The following is a 23165-nucleotide window of genomic DNA, read 5'->3' as shown; positions in this document are numbered from 1 at the left end:
ACGAAGTCTGGAATAATGCAACTTTGTACGCAGTAATAGCAGGACATAAGAACTATGTAAAGGAAAGGGAACTGTGTGAGTTTGCTTTTATGATATGGCAGTAAGTGAGGGAGTGGGGTGAAGGGTCCAGTTGCCAGCAACTAATGGAGTTTGTATGGCTGATAAGGGGTAGGCGATGATGTGCTACTTGGAGAAATATGTTTTGCTGCATTCTTAATGGAGAAACAGAGTATAATATCAGTAGCATATATGGAAATATGAAGGCATTGCTATTGACCTCTTGATTACAGTGAGCACCAGAATGAGTTGCGAGAGCCATGCTTCTGCAGGACCCCTGTTTTTAAAAATGATTGCACAGACTACGATGTTATGCAGTAAGCGTATTGTATCATGACAGCTTTTCTGGATAGGCAAAGAAAGGTCATTTATATAAAAGATTTCTAAATTGTAGTTGATTATTTAATTCTCAACTATCCTGGCTCCTGCCTCATTGGCAAATATTGATTGGCCCTATTTCATGGTCCTTAAAGTAGAGCACTTGTTTGAAACCACAGTAGACCTAAATGAAGAAGTAGTTTCTCTTGTCAGTTAACGCTAACAATTCTAATTAGTGTCATTGTGGAATCTGGTGCTCATGCTTTGTGTCATAGCAGATATTTGATAAGGGTTGTGTAGTAGAAAATCTCCATTTGTTCTCAACTCTGGCTGCATGTTTTTGTCCGCTGTACCTGCTGCTGTTTTACAATTTGTGTGTCTTTCTCTGAGAGAGGATTGCTGTTCATCGATGACTTAATATAGAAGAGAAATGTTGTTCTAGACACTTAACCCGCTGAACTCAAAGTACAACTCAGTTTGATGTATATACCAGGCTTTTTTGCAGTGCACATATCAATTGACAGTAGTATGTTTCTCCAACTGATTTACTTTCTCTTCATGCAGGCATGGCAATGACACACGGGTATTTCGCCTTGAGTTTGTTTCAAATCAGGAATTCACAGAAAATGAGTTCATGAAGTGGAAGGAAGCAGTAAGTGGCCAAATTAGTGAGTGTTTGCCCTCATATGCTTAAGTCTCATCCCTCTTAACTTGCTATGTTTTTGATTTGAATTGCAGAATGATTAATGGTAATTCTTTGTAAGAAATGCTATCTCGAACCAGTGAAGACCGGTTTATAACTCTGACATATGTACCCACCTTAACCTTGCAAGCCTTGAAAAATGTTACCAGACTTGCACGTCTAGTAACTTGAATAATCTACTTGACCTAATTGTAATACGCTTGACCCATAATCTAATCTCAAACTGTGTGGTCCAAGACAAATATTTTATTTCACTAAGGCGACTTTTTCTTCATTGTCGCATACCGGCACACTTTCTAATGTGATTTCAACTGTATGAAAAAGCTTTTTGTTTGACTTAATACACATTTTGCTCTACGTATAATAAAAATCTAGCCCACATATAGGGTACACGTGACCCCTGACCTTTCGTCTTAGTTCACTAATAGCATTGTCATTCTGGCAGAGGCAGAAATGTTTCTCATGTCATATTTTAAAATTGTCACTTTTAATAAATCTATTAATAAAGCGTGATGTGGTAGCACCCTTTAATTCACAGACAAGCATTTTCCTTTGAAATGGCCTCACACTTTCCTACTCGCATGACGATTTGCTTATAAAACTATGCTGCGTACAAACGATATTGTGTGGCAGTCGGGTTTCAGCAAATATTAATCATTTGCACATCATCAAGTAAAGTATTCTGAGTTGGTTTGATCCTATTGAATCTTGGTTTCCATCTTATTTCAGAATTACAACAAAATGCTTTCCTAACTACCCAAATATTTGTGCATTTAATTTTACTAGCTTTTTAAATGTTGCATGACAAGCTCAATTGTCAGACAGTTCAACTTACAAAATCTTCTAACTTTGCAGTCAGAGAAAGAAATATAAACACCAATCTCCAGGATAAAATAATTTGTTTTAAAATATAAGCTTGACATTTGACCTCTGTCTCTGAATGCATAGCAAATGTGACAAGATAAAAACAAGATTTAGGGCATCTTTAGTGCTCTTTCTGAATTAACAAAGCACCTGTTATTTTCCAGCTCGAGCTCTCTCACCAGACAGGGCCAATTGTATTTAAAAATATCTTGCTTAGATTAAATTTGATTTGCCATAGTAAGTAGATTTCTCAAGGTCTGCCTTACTTCTCGTTAAAAAGTATCATCTTAGAGAAGTTTACATTTCCAACAAAACTTTGTAGTTCTTTCTATTGGATGTATTTTCTAAACTCTAATTTCATTTATAAGTTAGAATACTGCATGCTTGTAGAAGTTTTGCATAGTGGCTTTCAGGAAAAAAAGCTAAAAAAAAAATTTGGCTGCAGCACAAGTGTGGTCACTTCTGCATTGAGACACAAACCAAATAGCACGCAGTTTATGGTATGTTGCATTTGTTTTGCAGAATAGCATCTCTGTGCTCTCTAGCATAAAAAAAAAAATAGCACTATTAGGGCAGTTCATGTATTCCAGCCACTGTTGGTTATGTGAAACAAGGAAATGAGAATAAATTTAATTATTTTGGTGTGTGCTGCTTGGGAACTTTGCAGTGGTCGGAAGGCTCCTGCGAGCAGGCATGCCCTTGCATCAGCTACATAACATGAAGTTTGTAATATGCATTATTTTGTGTACAAGAGAAAAATAGATTCTGTAGGAAGTTGGCTCTGTATATGATAGTGCACTAGGTGGTAATACCATGCACAGAGTCCAGGGGTTCCCCAAAAGTGTACATGGCTCAAATTAAACCCCAGAGTGCTCTATTAGTGGTAGTATGGGCGAGCAGCCTTACGCCTAACACAGAAGAGTGTAAGACATTTATTGCAAAACAGTCATTAGTAATGGACACACGACTCAATAAGGAAATCCAGACCAATTTTAGAAAAATATACTTTGTAATTTATATCTTAAAGAGAGTATTAGTTATGGATTCCTTACCTTAGAATTACCCCCAGGCGTCACGCTGGATCTGGAGATTTTATCTTCAGCAGTACCCCTACGCGTCTGTATGTGGCGTTGGTCAACTCTGCGTTTGTCGTTGGCGTTGTGATTGCCGGAATGACGCTGCGGTATCTACTTGAACGCCACCCCTGTGCGCTGACGTCCTTTCTTTCTTTTTCCACGCCAGCCAGCGCAGATCCGGAGTGAGCGGTACCCTTAGTCTTTTTTGACTACAGTTTTTTTCAACTTTGTCGACTTCTTCTTTTTTTCAATTTGTTCAACTCCTGGTGCCAGGGATATCACATCGGTGGACCGGCTTCAAACCTTGTGATTCCGGTCATATGCCTCTGGTGCCTGGAGCGTGACCATGACCCGAAGTAGTGCTCCAACTGCCGGGCCATGAACCCGAAGTGTTTGCAGGAGCGGTCCTGAAAGCTTCTTGAGCCCGGTAGACAGTTCCGCGCCGCTCGAGGTCCCAGTCGAGAGGGAGGTCGCGGAACCAGTTGCAGAGTCATCCCCATCAATCCTCTTCGAAGTGTTCGTCTTTGGGTAAGTCGAAGCACAAGAAGAAGGCGAAGAAGCACCGTCGCTCTTCGCCTTCTCCCTCTCCGTCGGCCGATGCGACGCAGGATGCGGAAGGTAGTCGTCCGGCTCCGCCCACGGAGCCTGTTGGGTCGGCTTCACGCTTCCCTCCCTTCCCGGGAACTGGGGCGACCCCTGCCCAACTTGGTAGCTTTTACGAAGCCCTCAACTCCATCTTTGGGCACCCCGTCTCCGCCGGTGCACCTTCGGGCCCCGCGGACTCAGCTAGGCGTTCTAGGCCTTCGATGCCGGTGGCTTAGGCACCGGCGCCGCAGGGCCCCCAGGGATCCAGGCCTGGATCCGGATCGGTGCCGGTCGACCTTATGATACCACCTCCGGCGCCGAATCCATTTTTGACACCTCTGCCCCCTCCGACGCCGGGGATGTCCCCATCCGGCGTTGACCCCAGCCTCCCCCTTGATATGGAGCCGGACTGGCGTCGACTGACACCGGTACGGACACCAGCTAGAACTCTTGTACCCCTGTTCTATCCTGGCATTCCTTATTGCCCTGAGTGGCAGCCAGAGGAGGGTAGGAAGGGCGTGGAGGGGTGTATTGACCCTCTAGCAGACCAGTTGGAAGAACCAGACTGGAGAGAGGAACTTGGTGAGGCCGGTGGTGTGAACACTTCCCCAGACCTTGGTACGCTTTTTCCCCCTGCCGTGGCTACAGAGGAGGGAGCCTCTTTCGCTGTGGTGTTGAGTAGGTTGGCTGAGGCCTCAGGCCTTGAGCTACTAACGGTGGCAGTCAGGACTAACCTCCTGACTGAGGTGCTTCAGCCGGCAGCAGCCTCTTTGGAGCCCCTGCTGCAGTTCAATGAGGCACTGACAGACCTCCTTCTGGGCAGCAGGTCCAAGCCCAGCACAGGGGCTCCTGTAAATAGGATGATTACGCGATGCCACCGCCTGACCCTGGGCGTCCCCACTTTCCTCTCCCAACACCCTACCCCTGGGAGCTTGGTAGTCCAAGCCTCAACATCCAAATGAGCATTCCCCACTGCTCCCCCATATAGGGAATTCAAGAATCTGGATCATTTTGGGAAGATGTTTTCTTCTGCCAGCTTAGGACTGCGGTTGGTGAACACTGCATGTCTCTTGGGCCGCTACACCCACTCTGTGTGGGACACGGTTGCGCAGGTGCTGCCACAGTGCCCGGAGGAGGCCTGGAGGGTGCTCTCCTGTGCGGTTGCTGAAGGGAGTGACGCAGCCAAGTTTGCCATTTGCTGACTTGCTAGGCAGGACAATTTCAACGTTGGGAGCCCTGAGACGCTACGCCTGGCTTAGGTCCACTAGCTTCTCGGGCGATGTCCAATCAACTCTTTTGGACATGCCCTTTGATGGCCGTTGCTTGCTTGGCAACAGGATGGACAATGTACTCGAGCGCTTCAAGGATTCTAGCGCTACGGCTAGATCCTTGGGCCTCGCTACCACCTCTTGCCCAGCACAGGCTGCTTTTCGCCCCTTTCGTGGCTACGGAAGGGATGCCCCACCACGTTTTGCCCAGAGCCACATGCCCCCTCAAGCTGTCCAACCTTTGCAGGGATGTGTGACCCACTACCGTGGGTCTGGTGGCCAGCGGGCGGGCCAGTCCACCAGTGCCACCTCTACAGCAGCCTCCAAACCTTCCTTGTGCGACCTTTCAGGGCCACCAGTTGGCAGTAGGTGTAAGGATTCGCCATCACCTCCCCCACTGGCACAACATCACGTCGGACAGGAGGGTTTTGCAGATAGTCCGAATGGGCTACTCCCTCCCCTTAGAGCCTACCCCTCCCTCCATGCCACCAACACTCCATCGCATGCCAGCGGATCAGTTGGCCATTCACCGTCGGGAAGTCGTGGCTCTCATGGACAAGGGAGCCATCGAGCGAGTCCCTGTGCCAGGAGTAGGTCATGGCTTCTACTCCCACTACTTTCTGGTGCCCAAGAAGTACAAAGGCCTGTGCCCTATCTTAGACCTAGGGGACGTCAACCGCTTCCTCCGGAAGGAGAAGTTCAAAATGTTGACAGGTTGCTCAGGTCCTGTCTTCCCTCGACTCTGGAGACTAGATAGTAGCGTTGGACTTGCAGGACCTTATTTTCACATCCCCGTCCTTCCGGCCCATAGGCGTTACCTACGGCCACGAGCATTTTCAGTTTACCATGCTCCCCTTTGGCCTTACCAGCGCCCCTCGGGTGTTAACGAAAGGGATGGCGGTGGTCACAGCTCATCTGCGCAGATCAGGGGTTGCAGTCTTCCCCTATCTCGACGACTAGTTGTTGAAGGGGAGCTCGCCCCAGGCTGTCGCCCACCTCCAGACTACGGCAGACCTCCTGCATTCGCTGGGGTTCACAGTCAATGTGCCGAAGTAGCACCTGAACCCTTCTCAGAAGCTCCTTTTCATTCGAGTGGTTCTGGACACAGCGTAGTTTCGGGCCTATCCTCCCGAACGGCGAGTCAGGGATATTCGGGCTATGATACCAATGTTCTAGCCTCTATTCCGGATTTCCGTGAGAATGACCCTGAGGCTGCTGGGCCTTATGGCCGCCTGCGTCCTGTAGGTGGATTATGCCAGGTGGCATATGCGGGCTCTGCAGTGGGACCTGAAGTTCCAGTGTGCGCAGCATCAGGGTAATCTGTCCGACGTCGTCCAGATCTCGGCAGGGACTGCACACCAGTTGCAGTGGTGGCTCACCAACCAGGATTGGGTCAACAGCAGATCCCTCTCCCAAACGATTTCACAGTGGTGACAGAAGCTTCACTGATGTGATGGGGCGGCCACATAGGAGAGGCGCGGAGATCAGAGGCCTCTGGCGGAGTCCGGGCTGCAAATAAACCTTCTGGAGCTTCGGGCGATTCGTCTAGCACTGAAGGCAGTCCTTCTTTCTGTCCAAGGAAGAGTACTACAGGTTTCACAGACAACACTTCCGCCATGTGGTATTGCAATAAACAATGCGGAGTGCGGTCGTGGACACTCTGTCAGGAGACCCTTTGTCCCTGGAAGTGGCTGGAACATCAGGGCAGGTCCTTGATGGTTCAACACCTGGCAGGTTCCCTGAACGCCAGGGTGGACGAACTCAGCTGCCGGTGCTTGATGTATCACGAATGGCATCTTAACTGAGGTGGTGCGAGGTCTCTTTCTGCAGTGGGGAGAGCCTTGGTTAGATCTATTCACCACTGAAGAGAACAGGCAATGTCAGCAGTTCAGCGTGTTGGAATTTCCAAGGCAGCACTCACTAGGCAGCGCTTTTCGGCGCGAGTGGAGTTGCAGTTGCAGATTGTAAATCGTTTCCTTAAGGGCATTACTCACCTTTTTCCTCCTATTCTCTGCGTAATGTCTCAGTGGGACTCAAACCTTGTTCTGACGTACCTTATGTGCGCTCCCTTTATCCGCTACATAATTGTCCTCTCAGACTCTTGACATTAAAGTCTGCTTTCTGGTTGCCATCAACTCTGATCGCAGAGTGAGTGAGCTTCAGGCTCTTTCTTCTAAGCCTCCTTTCCTTGCTGTTCATCCGGGCAAGGTTGTCCTTCGAACTTGACCCTCTTTTCTTCCCAAAGTGGTTACCTCTTTCCACATAGGACAGACCATCACTTTGCCCACCTTCTTCCTGCCCCGCATCCTTCTAAAGAGGGGGAGAGGCTCCACCATCTGGATCCAAAATGTGCACTTTCATTTTATCTGGATCGCACAAAACAATTCCAGGTGGATGATCAGCTCTTTCTTGGCTATGTTGGCGCCAAGAAAGGTCGGGCCATGCAAAAACGAACCATCTTTCTAAGGGTCGTTTTTTGCATTACAATGTGCGATGCCCTGGCGAAAAAGGAACATCCAGTAGGGTTGCCTGCCCATTCCACCAGGGCGACGGCAGCCACTACTGCTTTAGGAAGTGTAATCCCCCTTCATGACATCTGCCAGGCAGCCACGCGGGCTTCCTTGCACACGGTCACTAAGCATTACTGCCTGGACAGCCAAGTCCGGAGAGACTGCTTCTTTGGCCGTTCAGTTCTCCAGGACTTTCTGGTGTGAACTTAGTTCGCAGGCCCACCTCCAGGGTTGGTATTGCTGGGGAATCTATTCTAAAGTAAGGAATCCATACCGAATAGTCTTTCAGATAAACTAGTTCCTTACCTTCGGTAACCATATATCTGTAAGTGACATATATTAGTTATGGATTCCTTACCGCCCCACCCATCCTTTCCGTTCTGCGAACTGACTTCTAGGGATAGGAACTCCCTTTCAGGGTCCTAGTTCTATGCACCATTGGTTAGTGTCTTGCATAGCTCTGCGCTTCTTGCGTGGAATGTTGTGTAAAGAACTGACAGCGCGCAAGGGCGGCGTCTAAGTAGATACCACAACCTCATTCCGGCTATCACTATGCCAACGACAAACGCGGAGTCTCTTGCAGATATATCGTTACTGAAGGTAAGTAACTTGTTCTTTAAGACCAAGATCTTCGTAATAAGGAGAGTGCATTTTTAATTAAAAATACTTTTCACTTTGAAAAATCGACACTTACAATATTTTCAGCACAGTTCAGTGTTATCCTGTGGGGAAAACTGTTTTGTGGCTAATTAGGTAAGTATGCAATTTACAGTTCCAGTCTTTGGGACCAAGGGTCAGCAGTGGGCAAGGGTCAGGATAAGTACCAACACTGCACCGCTAGCGGGACAGGGAGCAGCCAAGTGCAGAGGTCAAAATTGGATTTCGGCCTGATGCGTTTCAATGGGGATGGGGGATCCTTGGAGCTGCGCTGCTTGCAGATAAGTGGAACTGTTGCAGGGGCTAAACTTTGGGTGTTAGGACCAGCACAGAAACAGTACCAAACATACACCACCAGCGGCACCTGGGAGGCCGGGTGCAGGGTGTAAACACAGCATTGGGCGCCCAATGCAATCCTATAGAGTTTCTTATTTTCGGAAATATCCTGCAGGCTTTGAACCGGAGGGTCCAGGCAGAACACCAGCGACAGCACAGGTAAGGTAAGGTGTGTGTGTGTGTGTGTGTGTGTGGGGCGGGGGGTGGGAGGGTGTCCCTGGGGCACTGCTGGTCGAGCTCACCAAAGCCTGGGGGCTGCAAGTGCAGGGGTGCCTTTAGACGTCTGGAATCTTCTTACAGTTTGTGGTGGGGGACCCTTCAGGTTCACTCTGCATGCACTGTCGTGGGGGTCAGGAGAGGTCTGCCAATGCTGGAAACAAGCCGATAAAGGTGGGGCTACTGTGATCCAATCCACAGCCGATTATGATGAGGAATGTAAACGCCAACACGCCAATGACAAATACTATGCTCCAATCACACTTGACCCTACCCCACGCCTCACTAATTCTATCTCCATATTAGTACATGAGGCAGTGACTAACGGTTGGATAAGTCACAATGAATCAGTTTTCTTAATTGCCACAGAACCAAGGATCCCCTACTTTTACACCTTACCTAAGATACACAAAGGCACTACCCCGGTTCCTGGGCTGCTCATTGTCTCTGGTATTGGCTCAACCCTCGAGCCTCTGTCTAAGTTCGTTGATCATTTTTTACAGCCCCTAGTGAGGAACACACCTTCCTTTATAAGAGACACGACTGATATTCTCAGAATTCTTGAGTCAACAGAGGACCCTGTCGAGATTGACCTTCTTGTCACTCTTGACGTAGAGGCTCTCTACACCAACATTCCTCAGAGAGACACCTTGACAGTCGTAGAAGCGGCTCTGAGTTCCTTGGATTGGCATTCCACAACTCCCATCTTGTTTATTATGGAATGTGCAACCCTGGCCTTAACTGAAAATTTCTTTGAATTTAAAGGACAATTATACCATCAATGCCAGGGTACTTCGATGGGGAGCACCTTTGCCCCTATTCTAGCCTGTCTGTACATGGCAGCATTTGAAAAAGATGTCATCAACAGTGACAACAATCCCTATGCCCACAATTTGAAACTTTGGAAACGCTTCATTGATGACATTCTAATTTTTTGGCATGGTTCCATTGATACATGTAATGCCTTTGTGGAATGGATTAACCAGCAGAACATCTTTTTGAAATTTTCCCACACTATTTCAGATACTAATGTGGCATTTCTTGATTTAAACATTAGGCTGACTGAAGGGAAGCTCTCTACCTCTTTGTATAGGAAACCAACTGACCGCAACAGCTTACTCCTATACCAAAGCCATCACCCAAGAGCCCTCAAAGACAACCTACCTTTCGGCCAGTTCTTGCGCATAAGACGCAATTGCACATCCACTGCTGATTATAAAACAGAATCAGCTACATTGGCTACCAATCTCAAGATTAGAGTTTACCCCTCTAAAATTATCAATGACTCAATGAAGAGAGCGAGAAACAATCCTAGAGAGTCTTTACTAGAGGTTCACCATAAACCTCCTATTGACTTAATTACATGTGTGACTTCATACACACCCAACTCGGTCCCCACCAAAAAGATCATTTTGAAGCATTGGGGCATTCTAAATACAGGGGACCTACAGATCCCTAAACCAAGATTCGCATACACGAGAACTTGCAGCCTAAGAGATATTCTGATTCACACGAGACCCAAGATTCACACTAACTCTGCGCAAACAAATCTATGGGGCCTATCACCTGTTAAAGGACATTACCCCTGTGGCACGTGCACAGCATGTAAATACACGACAATAACCAAGGAAGTCAATTTGCGACCAAACTTCAAATGGTGCATCCTAAAACATACCAACTGTAATACCAGACATTGTATTTATTTGATTACCTGTCCGTGTGATCTACAATACATAGGTATGACCATGCGACCAGTCAAAACACGCATTATTGAACATAGGAGCAACATACGCTGCCAACGAACCACCACGAGAATGTACAGACACTTCACTGAGGCTCAACATTCCCCAGACTCAATACACTGGATTGTATTGGAATCTCATTCACAGATTTCCAAACCATCACTGTTCAGGATTGAACAGAGATGGGTACATAGATTATCCTCCCATATTGAGGGACTCAATGATGACATCCCATGGGGCTCACTCCCTTAGTCAGCACTTAACAATCTTAGTGTGACCCTTCTAGCACCGGGATGTCTGTCTATTCATGGCCCCACCTGACCCCTGGAGTGATCGATGTCCTGTCTGGATGATTACAGGCTCCTTCTTTACCACTCCCTACCTCCACTTGGGTCTTGACGCTGTTTACTCCATAACTCCATACCACTTTGCATTGCCTTACCTGACACTGCAATAGTACAATCAATAGATAGTGCCACCCGACTTGGTTCTTCCGCACTTATCCGCGTTATGAGTTATGCAGTTCTATTCTGAGCCAATATGCCTCATTAAGAATACCTAATACTACGAGGTATTATATTTAAATTAACACTATGCACAACATATCTTTAGACCGTTTTACATTGCCTCACCTGGCACCACATTAGGATCTCCAACAGCTATTGCCTCTCTAGTAGTTACTTGCGTACCTAGAATTTTTGTATTTCTATCCTGCACTAACATGGCCGCCACGCTTTAGATTAATTGGAAACACACAATATCACGTGGTACACGCGAGCGCCTTCTATGACGCTTCATGCGCGTCACACGCCCTCGACGTAATGGCACTTTCCCATTGGTGATGCAGAGTATAACTTCCCACAACAACCTCGGCTAGGTACCACCCCGGTTCCTGGCGGTAGGGTAGGTGATTCAACCCAGCGTGAATCGACGCGGGTGAGTACTCTATAGCTCTTTGGCTCATTTCCCATATGGCTCTTGATGCCTCCACCGCCAAGAGCTACATTTGGGCGGCGTTGGTTAGTACCTCTCCCCCAATACAGCCCCCCTCCCACCTGACCCGACCGGTGTACTTTTGACGCACGGCGGAATTTTCATTACCGCTCTCCCCTGGTCACCGGTCTGAGGTTTCTTTCGAGTGGGACTTGCCGTATACGGGAAGAGGTGGCTCCCTTCTTGCACCCTGGAGTAGCTCTTACACCTTGGTAGGCTCATTGCCTACTTGTGTTTATGTTCATTTAGATTACTTTACTTCCTGATTTTTGTTTGTTTTATAGGACCCAATCGGTGTCCATTTTAAGTTACCGCCAGGTCTGTTGCTAGTAATCTGTAGTAACAGACCAGGTGAGTCCAGCCAATAGATTTCCACTCTCGTTGCGCTCACAGCCTTTCCATGATTAACATATCACAGTTATTCAGGTTTTAACCTAATCACTATTTCTTAATTACTGATCACGTCTGGCTCATATAGGCACCTCACGGTATAGGTTTTGAAGTTGATCAACCTGTGGGCACGGTGACTTTTTTGAGTGTGACAGTACTCGCATTTCACCATTCCACGATGATATTTGTTTATAGTAAGAAGAGATTTTTATCTTGTTCAACCTATTCTCAACTTACTTTTCAGGTCACGGACCTGAGAACGTGGTATGTAGAATGCACCCTACCACCTTAGTGTAGATAGATTTCCAGATCCTGAAGAAATGCCCAGATCCTCCTGACATACAAGGCATGAAACATGTTGATCTTTAGAGTAGAGCTACATGACTAGATACCTTATTTCTAGTACACAGCCACTCTGCACCATTTTAATCGGGTAGTTTACCTTCTGAATAAATACCTATTAGGACTAACTGACCCGTTTTAACCCACTCTTTTTCACATCTACACACACTAGGCCCCTCATCCCCATGCACCGACCGGCAGGAACAAAAGATCCCTGATAAAGAGCCCCGGTCCGGGAGCCCGTCAAGTATTGCAGCGCCAACTTGACGAGGGGCAAGCTCATCTGATAAGGCATGACACCTAGCTTTCTAGGTGTGTGAGAGCTCTAGTTCCACCAAGGGAATTTCCCCTCGTTTTTCCCTTGGCTACACTGATGAGTTAGTGGAGGATTAACTTTCCCTCACTCGTTATTGGCTCCCTCGATATCTCTTCTTCGTATTAGAGGAACTTTGTACCCTTGTTTGTTTACAGTCTCTTGGGGCTTGTACACTGGACCTCATCAAACTAGCCCCTCCTGTCCCCCCCCTTTGTAATACACATCCCTTTGTGCCATGCCCATCACCTACACTGCCATGGCATACATCAGTCACCCCTCTAGCTGGGTGCTTTATGCCAATGGTGTGGGCACAGGAGCAGGAGCCCTGTGCCCCTACAGTGCCCAGGTCCATTCCTGAGCACTGCAAGTGCAGTGCTGCCATTTAAGAGTACATGGTGCTGAGGGCTCGTCAAACACGAGCTCCACAGCACCATAATGGCAACACTAAAGACTGAGAAGTTTGGTATCAAACTTCTCAGCACATTAAACCCACACTGATGCCAGTGTGGGATTTAATGTACCCAGCACCCAGAGGGCATCTGAGAGGTGCCCCCTTAAACCTAACCTACAATCCACGTCTGCTCTGAGGCTGCCTAGGCTGCCACCCAGCAGACATGTTGCTGGACCCCTGGGTAGGAGAGCCCCTGCTCTCCTGGGCCTGCAACAATGCACATCCTGGGCGAGGTGCTAAATCTCCTCCCCCAGGATGGGCAGGGGGAAGCTTCAAAGGCATGCCGCCTCTGTGAGCTTCCCCAGGCCCCTGCAAGCCCCCACTCTGGTGGGAAGCTTTGGCCGGAAACCCCAAATAAGGACAGGGGGATGTGCCAGCCTGCCAACCCCACCCCTCAGGTGGGGAGGTGAGGTGAAGCACATCTCCGGGCTCTCGCCATCTTGAAGATGGGGAGCCCTACCCTATCGGGACTAGGCTACTGCCCCCCTCCCACAGGAGAGAGGCAGGATAGAGGGTGTACCCACCCAAGGGCAGGGACCCATTGGTCCCTGCCCTTCACCTACCTGTAACGCCCCTAAATCTAGTATTTAGGGGCACCCTGAACCTTCCTTCCCCAGATTCAAAACTACAAAGAAGAGCAAGAAGAAAGAAGACCTGCCCTGCAGCTGCTAAATAGAGGAAGACACCAACTGCTTTGGCCCCAGCCCTACCGGCCTATCAACCCTCGAACCTGCTCCTGCTCCAACCCGGCATCTCTTGTGGCCAGCAACCTCACGAACCTCGGAGGACCTGGCTACCTTTTGGCTCTAAGCCCCTGGGACTCCCATGAGTAGAGGCTCTACTCAAAACCTACCTCTAATCCCTGGCAGCAGCCCGGAACCGCAAACCCAGCACACTCTGCACCAGCCAAGCCTGGCCAGTGCCGGAGTGGACAAAGACCCCGAGGACGACCCCACGGCGACTGTGACCTCGAGTCCGGCACCCAAGGACCTCCCTCGACACTCCTGAAGAAGCCTGCAGCCTCAGAACAAGGTGCCCCCCCTACCGCGATCAACAGAGGGTAAGATTTCCCGACACCAAAAGGCACCACTGCACGCGGCGCCCTGCGGCCCCCTGTGCCCAATCCCGGGGTACCTACCTAACCTCCAACTACCCAACTTACCTCTCAAAGTGGTGGTGGCACCTGAAGAGTCCTCGTCCCCGAGCTTGCAGCCTTTTTCTAAACCGGAGATTTCCCATTGAAATCAATTGAGCGCCCGAAGTGGCCCTGCACCCAACAGCCCGAGTGGCCCTGGCAGTGAAAACTCTACACCAACCTACTTCCCCACTTGCCCTGAGTAAGTGACCAGGAGCCCAGCTCCCACAGCCGCGTGGCTTGCCAGTCAGCAGCCCCCAACCAAGGCCCCCCTATCCCTCATAGGATAACATTGGGCCTAACTCTCTCGGCACCCGGCCGCCCTAGAGTCGCTGAGGGTGAACCAACTGTACCTACCTGACCCTGGGGGACCCCTGATTCTATGCCCAGAACCTCAACTCTGCCAGTCGAGTACTTACCCTTAAACCGCGAACTCTATTTTCCTCGTAGGGTAACATTGACTGGCTTTTTCCTGAAATTTCTTCTAAGTGTGGACTTTTCAAATCTTAAAATGTGCACCAAAAATCAGCCGAGTAACGAAAACGAAATTACTCACCTGCTCTTAGGTGAGCTCCCAGTGCTGGATCTTGGTGCCCAGCACTGACTCTGAAAAATACTTACAACTGTACTTACCCTTAACCCAATTTTCTTCCATAGGAAACCATTGACTGTTTTTCTGTGAAATTTCTTCTAAGTGTCGATTTCTGCAATCTTTAAATATTCTTCAAAAATCGTATAATATCTGAAAACTTAATTACTTACCTGTTTTGGATAAAGGTCCCAGTACTGAGTCTAGGCACCCAGTACTGGATTACAAAAGTAACAAGAACATACTGTACCTGCAACTTGAATTTTCTTCCATAGGGAATCATTGACTGTTTTCTTTGAAATATTTTCTAAGTGTCAACTTATAAAATAGCTAAATATTGTTTAAAAATCATTACAGTAATTAAGTCGACTTTCATCACTTGATTCTGAGAACTGACCCAGGACTGGATCTAGGATCCAGTCCTGGAATTCCAAAAGTAATCTAAAAAGCAATCTGTTGCAAATAACTTGAATTTACCATTGAGCTCAATGCATTGTTGTGTTTAAAATAGAGTTGCCTACTGCAATCACTTGTAACTGTTTACAAAAGTCAATTGCATATTGCATAAGTATTTATATGAAACATCTCATTCTGAGAAAGTATATTTTAAATCCAAGTGTTGGTTCTAAAATAAAACAAGCATATGTTTTTTATATATAAACCATTGGCCTAGAGTTCAGTTATTGAGTGTGTGAGACCATTTGCTGACTGAGTGTGTACAACAAATGCTTTACACTGTCCTCTGATACTGCCTTACTGCTCGACCAAGCTACCACTTTAGAGAGTAAGGTTATATCTAACTTTAACCTCTGCCAAACCCTTGGGGACTGTCGACTCTGTACACCCTGTACCTATTAGGGAACAGTATATACAGAGCCACTTTCTCACAATATTCACATAAAGATATAACACTCACCCTCTCTGAGCAGCAGCAGTTAGTGGTGTCTGGGAGAGACAAGGCCCCTTACCATCAGCGAGGATTGTTCTCCTTATTTAGTTCTGGGGGCTCTGTGAATCTCCGAGTGGGAGCGCCCCTGTTACTCTACGGCTTAATGTGACAAAAGAGCTGCTCTGGCACCTCATGTAGTCGTCTGACTCTACCTCCACCGAGCGACGCCTTGACCAGACACCAAAAATAGTGTACCGTGTACTAGGAGGCTGTGCCTCCTAACTTTATGCCGCCTAAAAAGGTTCAAGCCAACTGAGTCTCCAGCTACTTCTCGCCGGCGGAGTCGTGAGGGGCTGTTCTCGGAAGGGTGGCAGCAGACGAAATGGCGCTTGCCAAGGAGTATCTCCACGCTTCCTTGTGAGACTTTAAAAGTGAGCTGCAGGAAGAGTTTAAATCAGATCTGGACAATTCGCTAGAGGCTTTCTGGTCAGATATACAAGGTAAATTAATATCGCTCCAGCAAGATGTGGACTCGGTGGGCATGCATACATTGGAAATTTAAGCCAGGGTTCAGGCTGGACCAAAGGACCAGCCAGGTAGAAGGATCTGCGAAAATCCTCCATGAGCAACTTCAAAACCTCTTATCTTAAAATGCGAAGTTTTTTAGATCCGATCTAAGAGAGGCAGTATTAGACTCCGCAACATTGAGGAAGGAGCAGAGGTGCTGGACTTGGAGTCATTTGTTACTGGTTTGTTCTCTGAATTACTAGGTCCCAAAGGCATGAAAATAAAAATAGACAGGGTCCACAGGGTGGGCCCTCCATCACCCCAGGGGAGGCAGACTGCTGCGGTATGTCCTAGCCAAACTTCCTTCATTCAACAAGTAAGAGGCGGTCCTTCAAGCTGCAAGGAAAAACGAGGTGGTCTCCATCCAGGGGGTTGCTTGCTGGCTGTTTCAAGACATAGCGCCTGCCCAGAAATTCCAGCCGATCACAGAAAAGCTGAGGCGGGACAATAACTAAAAATACCATTGGACTTGCACCCTTTGGTATCTCCTTTACCCTCCATTATAAACCCCCATCATGTCACCACTTTTTCAGAGGCGGCTCGTGTGCTGGGACTTCTCCTCCCGGAGTATCTGCCCACCGGAGGAGACCCAAGGGGTATAAAAGATGTGGCGGCAGAGAGAGTCGGCGAGGAACAGTGGCGGGCACAAAATCAAGACGGGGGGGGGGGGGAGGAATTCCATGGCCTTTGGCTCTCAATAGGGGAAATACTTTAGGGAACGTATGGACCTCACTGGCGACCAACTTTCCATCCGTTGAGTAACCAGAGTCCTATGGGTTGCATCAGTATCATCACACCACTCCTAAGGAGGGAACTGGTCTACAAATATATGGTGTTCTAGGTGAAACATACCTGACCCTACTATCAGTTGCTCTCCAGAGTTTCCAGAACTATGTGCTTGGCTATGACTTATACAGCTTATATTCAGCTTGTTTTTCTATGTTGTGAGAAATTTCAATTAGGGTTTCTTTACCCCGCCTGTTCAGGTTTCTGGTTATAGGTACTTTGGTATCACTTTTACTGTTTGGGCTGCAAAAAGACCGGGGAGATGGGACTTCGCAACTGGGTGGACGGGGGAAGGGGGAGCGAGTGGCGGGACTCTTGCAAGGGAAGGAGATCCCACTGGCATTGCAGTGTAGACCGCCACCTCTTATTTAGTTATGGTCATCACTACACTTACCTCGAACATCAAGGGGAATAAGTCACCCCAAACGACATGAACTATGGCCATACTTACTTGACCAAAGGCATGATGTGATTACTTTACAGGAGACTCACATGAAACGTTCAGAGGCACACCGGCTGCGCCACTGGGCTTATCCCATAATATATAAATCCTCCGCCAGGACTAAATACAATGGGGTCGACAGAGATTTTTCTAATGGGAAATTTTTACTTTACCTGAGATTCAGGACTGGACAGTACATGCTTACACAGGGCACAGGCAGGCAGCTTCCCCAAATCGCTGAAACAAGATGTTCGAGGCATATGAGCTGTAGATCACACACTGTGCATAGATCGCCATCTGGTGTTGGGCCCGGATGTTTGCACTGTGTTGCTTTCCTAGAAAATCTTTGGAAGTCACGGGATAGGTGGCTCCTCCTTTGGACAATAGTGCGCATGGGCATCGGCTCCATCGTCCGATTGTTTTTTTCCGCCAGCAGGCTCGGATGTGTTCATCGCGCTCCAGTTCAGTGTCGTTACCAATCCTCTTTTCAACGCGAAATCCTCACCCATACATCGGTATTGTTTCGAACGCGTTGCCCTCTGATGCGCATCTCGGACAGACCTTCAAATCATTGATTCCGGTCGTCGACGCAGGTCTTCGGGCTTACCTGCACCATTGGGCCTTCGGCTCATGAAAAGGACTCCTTTTAAAAAGTGTCCTAAATGTGGATCCAAGTTTCCACATGCAGAACTTCATGATGCGTGTAACCTCTGCCTTTTACCCGAGCACGAGGCCTAAGATTGTCCAGCGTGTGCCTCTTTCCGCTCCAAGAAGGTGACCCGGGACCGTCGAGCTTGAAGAACAATGGTTCGATCATCAACATCCATTCCCGACGACATTTTCTAGGAAGGCATCAATGTACCGGAGCAGGAGCAGGTCCAACACAGCGCCATCAGCTCCCCCGAAGCAGACGTCGAAGACCTCACTCCGGGGCAGCGGGTCATAAGTACTGACGTCGACCCCTCACCCCCCCCCCCACCCCCCCCATCCCAAAAAGGCTTCGGTCACACCTTCGCGCCTAGGTGCACACCGGGATAAAACTTCTCACGCCCCGCATTCGGGCTCGGCAAATAAGCCAATACAAAAGCCTTCAGGCCACTCTGGATCGAGCGAGCCTGCCGTCTGTGCTGAAACTCCATCCCCGGCACCGAAAAAGAAACCAATGCCTTCCTCTGTGCCAAAGCCTACCTCCCCTTCGGCGCCGAAACCCACTGGCACGGACGCCCGGCTCCAAAAGCCTCAGGCTCTCAGCCTTTGGAGCACAAGCCTACGGATCCGAAAAGACCATCGGAACGGAAAAAACAGTCGGTACCAAAACCACTATCGGGATCGAAGAAAATTCCCGATTCCAGGCCTAAAGAACACAGAATGCCTCCAAGCACACAACCAGCCCTCAAAAAGTCGGCGTCGAAAGAACACACAGCTGAGGAGGAGCTTTTTCGACCGGATCCGACCCAAAAAACATCTCAAAGAGACCCTAAAACAGGTCAACTCATACTTAGCCCTTCAAAAAAAGGGAAAATGGACAAGCCTGTACCAGCTCCACTTCCTTTGAAAAAGAGAGACATTGCTACTTCTCCCTTAAGGATTCCTTCTCCTTCTCTCCCTCCACACCACTCTCCTATCCCACATACACCTCCCTCACCATCTTCTCCACCTCCAGATGATGACACCTCTGACTACATAGGGATGATCACCCTTTAGGGGAACCTAGTCCTCCTGGTGCCCCAAAAGATCCATGGGAAGATTATGACACACCAGATGTCCCAGACACACCTCAGGACGACATCTACCCATCTAGACCATCCCCTCCTGAGGATACTATAGGGTTCACTCAACTTATATACAGGGCAGCAGAATACCACTGGGTAAACCTACATACCGACCCTATAGAGGAAGATTTCCTCATGGACACTTTCAAACCATCCCAAAGGTCCAGTGCCATTCTCCCCATGTTAAAAGGGGTAATCAAACACGCTCCCGAGGTGTTTAAGGATCCTGTAAGGGCCAGAGTCATTAACCCCAGGGTAGAAAAGAAGTACAAAGCTGCTCCATCTGACCCTGTTTATATTAAAGGGCAAATGCCCTTAGATTCTTTAGTGGTCTCCAACGCCAGGAAAAGGGCCAATTTGCAGACCACAGGAGATGCCCCACCTCCTGCTAAAGAATCAAAACTGCTGGGCGCATCCGGGAAAAGAACAGCATCCTAAGCAGCTAACATGTGGAGGATTGCCAACACACAGGCCTTGCTTGCAAGATATGATAGGGCACACTACGACGAGCTAAACATTCTACTCCAACACCTTCCAGATCAGTACAAGACATGAGCTAATGATCTCATCCAGGAAGGCAAGGTCATAAAAAAATACCTCCATTCGTTGTGCTCTCGATGCTGCAGACACAGCATCCCGGGCTATTAACACCAGCGTCTTTTTACGCATTTCCGGCTTCAAGCCGGAGGTACAAACCACTATATTAAATCAACCATTTGATCAAGAACACCTTTTTGGACCCAACATAGATTCAGCTTTAGAAAAGATGAAAAAGGACACAGGCACTGCCAAATCAATGGGAGCTTTGCAATCGCAAGCTCCCAGAAGTTCTTTCTGTCGCTCCTCTTACAGAGGCGCCTCTAGAGGCTTTTCCTCCGAAAACCCCTCCACTTCATACAAGAGTCCAACACAGACCTCATCTACAAGAGGCTATTACAGAGGAGGCTACAGGGGCAATAACAGTAAGGGTAGAGGCAAAACTACCAACACTCATACCGCTTCCACCCCTAAACAACGACTTCCCTCCACTCTCCCGGACCACTCTACTCCGGTCGGGGGAAGATTGCTACAGTTCCTACCTGTCTGGAACAACATTACCACAGATGGGTGGGTGAGACAAATTATCCAATCCGGTTATTGCCTGGAGCTCACTTCCACTCCCCTGCACATTCCACCCAGACAGCGCCCAATGTCCATGGGACACTTGACACTTCCAAAACAAGAGGTACTTTCCCTCCTACAAAAACATGCCATAGAATGGGAGGCTAAGGAGGGATGGGGGTCTTGCTATTGATTGTCATTGAATCCATGATATGTCATTTTGACGCTAGTTCAATCGGATTGTTGTATATGATGTCTGAGTTTTTGTCCTTCCACAAGAAAATAAAAATTTGATTATCAAAAAAAAAAAAAACATGCCATAGAACCAGTTCCCCTTCATCACCAAAACCAGTTCCCCTTCATCACCAAAACACATTCCAAAGAAGGACGGAACCCTGAGACCCATCTTGGATCTCAGATCATTAAACCTCTACATCCAATCAGACCATTTCCTTATGGTTACTATTCAGCAGGTCCTCCCGTTACTCAAACAAGGCGACTTCCTTGCCACATTAGACCTCAAGGACGCCTACTTCCACACTCCCATTCGCCCTGCTCACAGAAAATACCTTTTGTTTTTTGGTAGACGGCCAGCATTACCAGTTCATGGTCCTCCCGTTAGGAGTCACCACGGCACGCAGGGTCTTCGCAAAATGTCTGGCAGTGATAGCAGCCCACTTAAGAAGACAACAGATTCACGTCTTCCCATATTTAGGCATCTGGCTCATAAAAGCAAAGTCACATATCCAGTGTGTAAATCACACACGCCACAATACAACTACTTCACGACTTGGGGTTTACCATAAATCTCGCAAAGTCTCACCTCCAACCATCCCACATCCAACAATATCTGGGTGCCACAATAGACACCTCAAAAAGCCTTGCATATCCCAGTCCAGACAGGATAGCAAGCATGCAGGCTCTTATAGCAAGATTCCAACCGCTACACTCACTCCCAGCTCGAGTGTTCATGCAACTAATAGGGATATGATGGCCTCTTGCATATTCATAGTACCTCATGCAAGACTCCAGATGTGCCCCTTACAGGAATGCTTAGCATGTCAGTGGAACCAAGCTCAAGGTCAGCTATCAGATCTGGTGTTGGTGGATGGCCGCACACATCGTTCTATGCTGTGGTGGAACACCCAAAACCTTTCCAAAGGGCGACCGTTCATAGAGCCGGTTCCACAGATTCTGCTAACAGCAGACGCATCGCTCACCGGATTGGGAGCTCATCTACTTCATCACACTATACAGGATACATGGACACCTCAACAAAGGCTACTCCACATCAACCACTTGGAGTTGCTAGCATTCTTTCTGGCACTAAAATCATTCCAGAAACACATAATAGGCAAATCTGTCTTAGTCTGCATGGACAATATGACAGCAATGTACTATTTACAAAAACTGGGGGGGAGGGGACACTCTCTCCAACTCTCTCAATTAGCACAGAGCATATGGAGATGGGCCATTCCTTAAAACATTTTCCGGTTAGCTCAACATCTTCCAGGAACTCAAAATCACATGGCAGATCTGTTAAGTCGACAGACACAACAAATTTACAAGTGGGAACGTCACCCACAGGTTCTCCAACCGTTCTTCCAAATGTGGGGGCAGCCAGAGATAGATCTCTTCGCCTTACAGTACAACACAAAAGGCCCAAGCTTCGCCGCCAGATATCCACACCCATTGTCCAAAGGCAATGCAATATGGATGAATTGGTCAGGCAAATTTGCGTACGTATTTCCGCCTCTCCCATTCATTCCTTTAGTGGTGCACAAGCTGCAACAACAGTCGCTCACACTGATCCTAGTTGCTCCAACGTGGGCCAGACAACCCTGGTACACAACATTGCTGAAACTATCAGTAGTCCCGCACCAAAAACGCCACCTCACCCCACAACTCTTAACACAGAACCATGGAGAAATCAGACACCCAGATCCAGCACCGCTCAACCTAGCAATCTGGCTCCTGAAGTCCTAGAGTTTGGTTACCTCAATCTTCCCCCTGATTGCATGAACGTTATCAAAGAGGCTAGGCGCCCCACCACTAGAGCATGCTATGCAGCCAAGTGGAAAAGATTTGTTATACACTGTAACAAAAACATCAACCCTCTAGATGCCTCCACTCAGCACATCATATGTTATCTTCTACATCTTCAGAGATGTAATCTAGCATACACATCAATTAGGTTACATCTCGCTGCCATTCCAGCTTACTTACAAAATAGACAGCACCTATCACTGTTCAGGGTGCCCGCCATTAAGGCATTTATGGAAGGCCTCAAAAGAATAATTCCTCCCAGGGTACCTCCTTCCCCTGTGTGGAATCTAAACATCATCCTCACAAGACTAATGGGTCCTCCATTCGAACCTCTGCATAAATGCTAACTACAATTCCTCACATGGAAAGTCGCTTTCCTTGTGGCCATTACATCTCTAAGAAGAGTCAGTGAGCTACAGGCACTAACCATTCAAGAACCATTTTTATAACTCCATCATAACAATGTGATTTTCAGAACAAATCCCAAATTCTTTCCTAAAGTTATCTGTCCCTTCCATCTGAACCAGTCTGTTGAGTTGCCAGTGTTCTTCTTGCAACCACAAACAGTAGCAGAAAGAGCTCTGCATACACTGGATGTAAAGAGAGCACTCCTTTACTATATAGACAAAATAAAACCTTTTCGTTTAACAAAACAACTTTTTGTATCCTTCTCACCCCCACATAAAGGCAATCCCATATCAAAATCTGGCATTGCAAGGTGGATTGTCAAATGCATACAAATTTGCTATCGCAAGGCAAAACTAACACTATCTATTCCCCCTAAAGCCCACTCTACCCGAAAGATAGGGGCTTCAATGGCATTTTTAGGGAACATTCCCCTAGATGACATCTGCAAAGCAGCTACATGGTATACACCGTACACATTTACAAGACACTCTTGTGTAGATGTGCAGGCAAAACAAGCTACTGTGGGCCAAGCTGTACTTAAAACACTATTTCAAACTACTGCAACAGACACTGGTGGTCGCCGTTAAGGAGGAGTACTGCTATGCA

The 23165-nt window shown here is 47.8% G+C and overlaps 1 protein-coding gene across 1 annotated transcript in view; it reads left to right on the top strand.

Annotated features, from left to right (window-relative positions):
- The window catches only part of RTF1 (RTF1 homolog, Paf1/RNA polymerase II complex component), a 360077-nt gene that overhangs the window by 109582 nt on the left and 227330 nt on the right, over positions 1 to 23165 (top strand). The window contains exon 10 of the mRNA XM_085627115.1: positions 940 to 1027. Coding sequence (XP_085483241.1) covers positions 940 to 1027 — 88 coding nt within the window. The remainder of the gene's footprint in view (positions 1 to 939; positions 1028 to 23165) is intronic.

Source organism: Triturus cristatus, chromosome 9 (genome assembly GCF_964204655.1).
Source record: "Triturus cristatus chromosome 9, aTriCri1.1, whole genome shotgun sequence".
Lineage (NCBI taxonomy): Eukaryota > Metazoa > Chordata > Amphibia > Caudata > Salamandridae > Triturus > Triturus cristatus.
The sequence above is the reverse complement of the archived record's forward strand: the minus strand, read 5'-3'. Positions and strand labels throughout refer to the sequence as shown.